The sequence below is a fragment of the Grammomys surdaster genome, unplaced genomic scaffold (genome assembly GCF_004785775.1).
Source record: "Grammomys surdaster isolate TR1022 unplaced genomic scaffold, NIH_TR_1.0 126176, whole genome shotgun sequence".
Taxonomy (NCBI): domain Eukaryota; kingdom Metazoa; phylum Chordata; class Mammalia; order Rodentia; family Muridae; genus Grammomys; species Grammomys surdaster.
Window position 1 is genome coordinate 7646790 of NW_021620983.1, and position 8716 is coordinate 7655505.

The 8716-nt window shown below is 36.4% G+C and overlaps 1 protein-coding gene across 1 annotated transcript in view; it reads left to right on the forward strand.

The window, feature by feature from the left end:
* LOC114612609 (solute carrier organic anion transporter family member 1A4-like) overlaps positions 1-8716 on the forward strand; it is a 42747-nt gene that overhangs the window by 23550 nt on the left and 10481 nt on the right. The window contains exons 6-9 of the mRNA XM_028757588.1: positions 1108-1206; positions 2242-2463; positions 5551-5715; positions 7189-7384. Of these exons, the coding sequence (XP_028613421.1) occupies positions 1108-1206; positions 2242-2463; positions 5551-5715; positions 7189-7384 (682 nt within the window). The remainder of the gene's footprint in view (positions 1-1107; positions 1207-2241; positions 2464-5550; positions 5716-7188; positions 7385-8716) is intronic.

Consider the following 8716-nt stretch of genomic DNA (forward strand, 5'->3'; position numbering starts at 1 on the left):
GAGAGAGAGAGAGAGAGAGAGAGAGAGAGAGAGAGAAGGGGGGGTCAGAGAGATAGGGAGAGGCCAAATAGTCATTTTATAGAAAGCAAGGCTCATACCTGTACCTGGCTGTTGCTAGGTAATTGTTGGGCAGAGCCTAGAAGAAATGTTAACATACTAACAAATACAGTCTCCTACTGACATGTCCACAGGTAAACCCAAAGTAGACATGACTTCATTAAGGCCCTCCTCCCAGGTAATTCTGTGTTGTCAAGGTAACAATGAAAGCTAGACATCACAGATACCCTCTGAAAACATGGCTCTGGAAGAAGCATCAAAGGGCCTTATTCACATCATGGCTTTGATGGCATTGCCCATGATAGTCTTGCCTTTATTGAAGCATAAAATAGCATTTGAATGGTGCTTTTAAGTAAGAAGGCATTTGTTTCAGTCAGCTTTTTTCCTTTTACTAAATACCCATGTTAATATTTATAAAGAGAAAAAAATTCATTTTTCTCCCATCTTGGGAGATTTTGGTCTATGTTATTGGACAGTGTGGTTTGGTGTTCTGCCGTGAAGCACCTCATTATAGTGAAAGGATTGGTGCAGTCAAAGCATTCATCTTGTGATTGAGAAGTAAAATAGAATTAGGAAGGGAATATGATTCTACTCCAGATAACTTGAAGACCCACCACCATGCACTGAATGACAGGGATCCATCAGACAACTGTGATTCTGTTGGGAAATAATTCTGTAAGAGGAGGTTCTGGGGAACATCCCGTATTAAAACAATGGGAGCTTATTTCTCCCATTGTTTTAATACAAGTATAGGTAATATACATATTGAGAAAAAATACAAGTATAGGTACATATACATATTGAGAAAAAATACAAGTATAGGTAATATACATATATACATGTAACATATACACAGTAAATACATACTGAGCTTCATTTTGTGATATGTTGAACATGTAAAAATATCTGAAATAGTAAGCTATGTAGCTCCGTGATAGAGTACTCAGCTTAGCAAAAGAAGAAAAAGAAATTTTGGATTTAAAAAAAAAATCTCAAGTTTTTTTCCAAACAAATATGGTGATATAACTTCCTGTTCTTGTTTACTCCTAGGGATTTTAGAAACAGGAAAAACCGTTGCACCTTTCATTGGACATATCTTGGGATCTTTCTGTGCAAACATTTATGTAGATACTGAGTCTGTGAATACAGGTAACACACGCATTTTATTTATACAGTACAGTCCCCAGAATGTGGGTAAATGCTCAGGAATGCTATTCTGCTGCCTCCTTTGATCCTTAGTTAGCTACATTACCACATTAGAGACGATAGATCTAAGCAGAACAGAGGAAAGTATAAAATGCCACCTTCTGCTCCAAAATCACACAATCTCCAGCCACATTTCACCTCACCCATTGGTTTCAAGGATGTAATCACATAAGTTTTTCTAAATGAAGCAGTCAGAGTGAATAATGAAAAGGATCTTTCTGTTATGTGGTAGGCATCAATTTGCTGATGTTTTACATGACAGAAATACTTACTTACTATTGTAAAATGTATCACCACATACTGCTTGATAAAATTAGTTAAATTTCTTAATAAGCACACAGAACATGAAAAATAATTGAATATCATGTATTTTACTTTATTATCTGTGTGTGTGTGTGTGTGTGTGCATGTGCATGCCTGCTAGATCAGAAGAGAGTATTTGATCTACTGAAATTAGAGCTACAGGCAGTGGTAAATTTTCATGTATGTGCTGAGTATAGAACTCAGGACTTCTGCAAGAGCAACAAGAACTCTTGTTCACTTAAATGTCTCTATAGCCTTCATCCTCATACACTGTGATGTTTTGAGACCTTACTCCATCAGGTTAAAGCTTATGTATTAAATATTTCTCGAATCCTGTTTCTAACTTTTCTAAGTACAGTTTTAACTACTATGCCATGTAGCACTCCAGACACCTTTTTATTTGATTTTAACTTCACACAATCGGTCCCCACAGATACTTTTTCTAAAAATCTGAATTAGCACAGAGAGTCACAGATGCCAGTAATTTCAGCATTTAAAAAGAAGCAGAGTACCATAAGGTCAAGTTCTCAAATCAGAACAAAAAAAAAAATCTGAATAAAATACAAATGATATACAAAGTTTATGCTTTGATGGAATTACAATGATTAATAATTTTATACAGTTTACACAAGAAAGAATTATGCAAACTAATACAGAATCTGTATTTCTTTACAGATGACCTGACCATAAATCCCATAGATACACGCTGGGTCGGTGCTTGGTGGATTGGCTTTTTGATCTGTGCAGGAGTGAATATCCTGACCAGCATCCCCTTTTTCTTCTTTCCAAAAAGACTCCCAAAGGAAGGGTTAAAGGATAATGGAGATGGAACTGAAAATGCCAAAGGGGAGAGGCACAGAAAAAAGGCCAAGGAGGAAAACCGAGGAATCACTAAAGGCAAACAGAAAAACATTTAACTCTTGTTTAGATTGGTGTATAGTTAGTGGGCACTTGTCATTTGTGCTGAGTTGAGATAATTTTTCACTAATATCATTAATTGGTTGTGTTAGATGTCTTCCACTGTTACTACTTGAAGCAACTGACTAAATAGGAAACCTGACTTACCTTAAATTAGACTTTATGAAAACTACAAGTCTATCTCAACACTCAATGAGCAAATATATTTTCTTAGCTCTTTAAAAACATCCTATTTTCCAGTTAATATTAGTTCAAGTTAAACACACACACACACACACACACACACACACACACACGCACAAATGTAACCAGAAATCCAAGCTAAACAAAAGGGGTCACTTTTTTAAACTATCATATCATCTACAAATAGTGATGCTTTGACTTCCTCCTCTCCAATTTAAATCCCCACTATTTGTTTTGGCTAGAACTTCAAGTACCATATTGAATAAATATGGAGATAGTGGACAGCGTTGCCTTGTTCCTGATTTTTGTGGAATTACTTTGAGACTCTCTCTATTTAATTTGATAATAGCTATTAACTTGATATATATTGCTTTCATTTAGATTAGGAATGTCTTTTGTATTTCTGATCTGTCTAAGATTTTTAACATGAATGTATGCTGGCTATTGTGAATGCTTTTTTCAGCATCTAATGAGATGATCATGTGGTTTTTTCTTTCAGTTTGTTTATATGGTGGATTATGTTTATGGATATTGAACCACCCTGCATCCTTAGAATGAACCCTACTTGATCATGGTGGAAGATATTTTTCTTGTGTTCTTAGATTCAATTCGGTTGTATTTTCTATGAGACTTTTGAAGAGTAGCTAATACCTGTTATGGTTAAAATTTAAAACAGTGTTTTCTTGGGCTGACTATCTAAGCGGCAGTGGCTCTGCTTACCTCTGCTGCCATGTTCTGTGGCCAGAGGCCACATGCGTGCCACAGCTAGAAACGACCAGGCAAAAACACCAGCCCTGGCACCCATAAGATGCCAGCATGGGAGATGGTTCTTTCAATCTACCATGTTGTCTCCGCAAGGTTGGGCTGAGCCCAGAACATCCCATCATTCATTTGGTACTCGGTAGAAATGAGACTCTAATGCTTAAAGATTATCCAAAGGCTCTATATGTTTGGTTATGCTCATTTAACAAGATGCTCCCACAATTAGAGGTTTGTCCCAATATCTAACCTTATAAGTTGTTACCCAGGAATGCTCTCTTTACATGCGTGGTCCTCCATGGCTCCTACATTTCTGCGCTTAGCTCCTCCTTCTTGTTCCTTTCTTCGCTTTTCTCAACTCCTCCCATATTATGGAGTTTATTGTAAAATATCCAGCTACAAATATCAATACTCCTCAAACTTTTTCACAACATCGAAACAGTAAGAACATTGCCAAACTGGTTCTAGGAGACGACAATCACTGTGATACTTAAACCATTCAAAGACTCAACAAGAAAAGAGAATTTCATCAATGTTCACAAGGGAAATTGGTCTGAAATCCTTTCTTTGTTTATATTTTGTGAAATAGAATGAAGAATATTGGTATTATCTACTCTTTGAAAGCCTGATAAAATTCTGTGCTGCAATTATCTGGTCCTGGGTACTTTTGTTGTTGTTGTTGTTGTTGCTACTTGGCTTTTGTTTGTTTGTCTGTTAGTTTGCTTTGTTAGGAGGTTTTTGATGACTTCTATTTCTTTAGGGATTATAGGACTATTTAGATTATTTACCTGATATTGATTTAAATTTGATCAGTAGAAACTGTTAAGAAAATCATCTATTATATTTAGATTTTCCAAATTTGTGGAGTATATTCTTTTGAAGTAAGACCTAATGATTCCATAGATTTTCTTAGTGTCTGCTATTATGTCCACCTTTTCATTTCTGATTTTATTAATTTGGATCTTCTCTTTTCCTTCCTCTCTCTCTCTCTCTCTCTCTCTCTCTCTCTCTCTCTCTCTCTCTCTCACACACACACACACACACACACACAGACACACACACAGACACACACACACAGAGAAACACACACCCAAACATTCATTCTCTTTCAGTTAGTTTGGCTAAGGGTTTGTCTAGCTTGTTTACTTTCTTTGAGAATCAGCTCCTGGTTTCATTGATTATTTGATTTGTTTTCTTTGTTTCTAATTTATTGATCTCAACTATACATTTGATTATTTCCTGTAATCAGATTCTCGAGATTGTCCTTTTTTCCTTTTTTTTCTAGAGCTTTCAGGTATACTGTTAAGTTGCTAGTGTGAACTCTCTCCAATTTCTTTATGAAGGCACTTAGTGGTATGAACATTCCTCATAGCACTCTCTTCATTGTGTCTTATAATTTAGGTATGTTGCACCTTAATTTTCATGGGATTCTAGAAAGTCCTTAATTGGTTTCCTTATTTGTTCTTTGATCTAGTGGTCATTCAGTGGCCAGTTGTTCAGATTTCATGACTTTGTAGGCTTTCTATTGTTTCTGCTATTGTTGAAGTCCAGCTTTAATCCATGGTGATTTCATTATGTCCAAGTGGTTATTTCAGTCTTCTTGTTCCTGTTGAGGCTTTCTTTGTGATTAAGTACAATGTTGCAGAGGGTTCTGTTAGGCACTGAAAATGTTTCAAATGCATTTGCTGCTCTGAGGTGCTTATGAGATGACTGGGTTTCAGCATAATTCCTTAGCTACTACCTTATCCACTCTTTGATAAAGAAGTCATAGTATCAGCATCTGAATTCAAGCTTCATCAAAGTGAATTCCTCACAGATTCTGAAGGATAGACTAGTTAGTATCTAGAGAATACAGGTAATAGAAGGAAAGGACAGAAAAATAAATGAAAGAGTGAATACAGAAGTAATTTTACCTTCTGACAGTTTTATTTTATGGCCAATTGTGATCTGGTACTTATATAGCCAGTATATTTAACTTACAGAAGTGACTTAAAACAATGGTATAGAACTTTAGCTGCCTAGGGCATTTTGTCACAGCACAGAATCTGTGAAATTTTAGAAGAACTCTAGACACAAAATACAAAGCCAAGTTGACTTGGTGATCTCTACATGCTCTTGTTTCAGATTTATTTCCATTAGTGAAGAGCCTCTCCTGCAATCCAATTTACATGCTTTATCTCCTTATGAGTGTTCTCCAGCTCAGTGCATTTTTCAGTATATCAACTCTCGGGCCTAAGTACGTGGAACAGCAATATGGAAAATCATCAACAGATGTAATTTTCCTCATGGGTATGTAGTTTCATTATTTCTTTAATAGCACTCTTAACCCAAGGACATTGTCTTAGTTAGGGTTTTACTGCTGTAAAGAGAGACTCCATGACCCAAGCAACTTTTATAAAGGCAAATATTTAATGAGCTGCCTTACAGATTGAGAGCCTCAGTCCATTATCATTATGGCAGGAAGTATGCAAACATCCAGGCAAATGTGGTGCCTGAGAAGGAGCTGAGAGTTCTGCATCTTGACCTGGCTGTGACCAAGAGAAACTAACTTTTCCTCACTGGGCAGCACTTCAAAGCCCAACTCCTTCAGTGATATACTTCTCCTAGCAAGGCCACTCCTACTCCATCAGGGCCACACCTCCTAATAGTGCCACTTCATATGGACCAAGCATATTCAAACCACAAAAGTCATGATAGTAGAATCTCAAGAGCAAGATAAAGAGTAAAATAAAGAGGAATACAAACTTAACTCCCTGGACTTCTCTATCTTACTCCCAGTATTTTACATCTTGGCTTCAGTTCTTGCCCTCTACATTACTCCTGAATCAGTTGTTCAGACCCCTGTTGGTATCACTACAATTTTACTGCTAGTACACTAAACCCAGGGATCCTACTTTACCCATGAAAACTACCACCATCCACATTATCTAGAATTCTATGAAAGTCCAAATCCCAGTCAGATGTATAAAAATAATGCAGTGGTGTGGAGCTTCAAAGGATGGTTAAATTCTTCCAAGCCTGAATCTGGTTTTGTGTGAATCCATGCACCCAATGAAAAGTTTTCTCTTACCTCTTTATCTTTCCTCCTCCTCCTCCTCCTCCTTCTCCTCCTCCTCCTCCTTCTCCTCCTCCTTCTCCTCCTCCTCCTTCTCCTCCTCCTCCTCCCTCTCCTCCTCCTCCTTCTCCTCCTCCTCCTCCTCCTCCTCCTTCTCCTCCTTCTTCTCCTCCTTCTCCTCCTCCTCTTCCTTCTCCTCCTCCTTTTCCTCCTTCTCCTCCTCTTCCTCCTCTTTTTCTTTTTTTTGTTTTGATTTTGTATGGGGAAGGAGAGTCAGGGAGTAAGAGTCAAGGATGTTGGACAACATCAACAATGCACAAAATGTTCTACACTTGAAAAGCATGGACTCAGCAGCAACCTTCAAAATCACCCAGAGCTGAGTAAAATTTCTAATATACAAAGTCAAAAGAAATACATAAACCATCTAATGTCATAAATGTATGCAACTGTATGTGTAAGTGAATGTGTGAGTGTGTTTAATGTTTATAAGCTGTTTATACCCTGTGCAAATGATTGAATACTAGTAGTTTTTTTAAGTGACTTGATAGCATTTGAAAAACCTTCTTTTGTGTAACATGTGCATGAACAGAGGTCAAAATCATTGTATAATAGCGCTAAATAGGTTCTTAAGTAAGATGTATCAGATAAAATTCTAATATGTTTTTATCTGCTCTCTTGTATCAATACTATGTTACTTGCAATTTTAGGTCTTTATATGTTACCTTCAATATGCCTTGGATATTTAATTGGTGGCTTGATTATGAAAAAGTTCAAGATTACTGTCAAGAAAGCTGCATACATAGCATTCTGGCTATCCTTGTCACAGTATCTTCTGTCTTTCTTTAACTATATGATGACCTGTGATAATTTCCCAGTTGCTGGCTTAACTACCTCTTATGAAGGGTATGTTGTTTCCTAATGATCATCATAATGTTTCCAAAATTGAGAGCAAATTTTCTTTCTTAATCCATATGACTAGATTTTTTTATGACTTAATAGCAATGACTCATGATTATCTTACATTTTCCTTCCAACCAACAAGTCTATAGCATCCCACAGAAGTTGTAAGCTTATTATAGATGTCTGAGGATGACTAGTGAGTAAGTTTATGATTCAATAGGCATATGGTGGTTGACATGGTGATGTCCTAGTCTGCTTTAAAGTCTAATGAAGGAAAATACCCAAAGCTTAGTAACCTAAAGCATTAAAAGTTAACTATAGAAGTCAACAAAACTTCATGGCTTTCTACAATGGGATCAACTTTAGTGTAATTTCATCTAATAATGGTAAGTCTATTAATATATGTATTCTTATGGCACTGGAGTAGTTATATCTCACGTACTCTGTGAGTCCAGATTTTGGGTTTCAAGGGATGTCTGTCATATTCTGTATTAGCATGAGAAAATTAAATTTTATTTTAGGATGCAGTTATATAATCAACCAATTCATTTAACTAAATGAAATACAACACAGACTTATAGATTTCTTTCAAAGGGCCAGGGAGATGACTCATTAGTCATGTATATTTATGATGATTTAAATCACTTTTAAGAGAGGAAATTTTCCACTTACTTTGCAGATGTACAAATTGAAACTCCAGGGAGGATTAATGTGTTTGTGTTTACAGAAAATGGTTCCATGTTCATCAAAGTAGAATTGTACACACTGAGTCCATCTCCAGTCATTCTGACTCTACACAATGTTTGAATAACAGGATTTGAATACAGCCTCTAGACTCCCACAATTTTTCTGTTTCAATTTAATTTTTTTCCAATTTAATTTTCATTGCTGAGTACTTTCAGATGGGCATGTGTGATTAGTCAAACACTCTGTTACGGGAGCTAAATGCAAGATCTATCTTAGAAATTTTAGGTTTTGTTCAAGTAAGCCCTCTTTCATTATTTTCTACCTTGTAGATTGATGAGAGATTAGCCCTCTTCAAATTAGCTCTGACAGGACTCTATATTCCTATAGGGTAGACACTTTATGTTTGGTTTTGAAGCAAGTATAAGAGGGATGGAACCACTGGAGCAGAAAACTTGTGTGTCAAAAGCATAGTATAGAGACCACATGTTGATATATGGATGATATATCTGTTCTAGGTGAGATATGTTTCTCTCTGTCTCTGTCTCTCTGTTTCTCTCTCTATCTGTATCTCTCTTTCTCTGTCTGTCCTTCTCCTTCTCTCCCTTTCCACCCTCAATTACTCTGAATGTGTTGAGATATATATATATA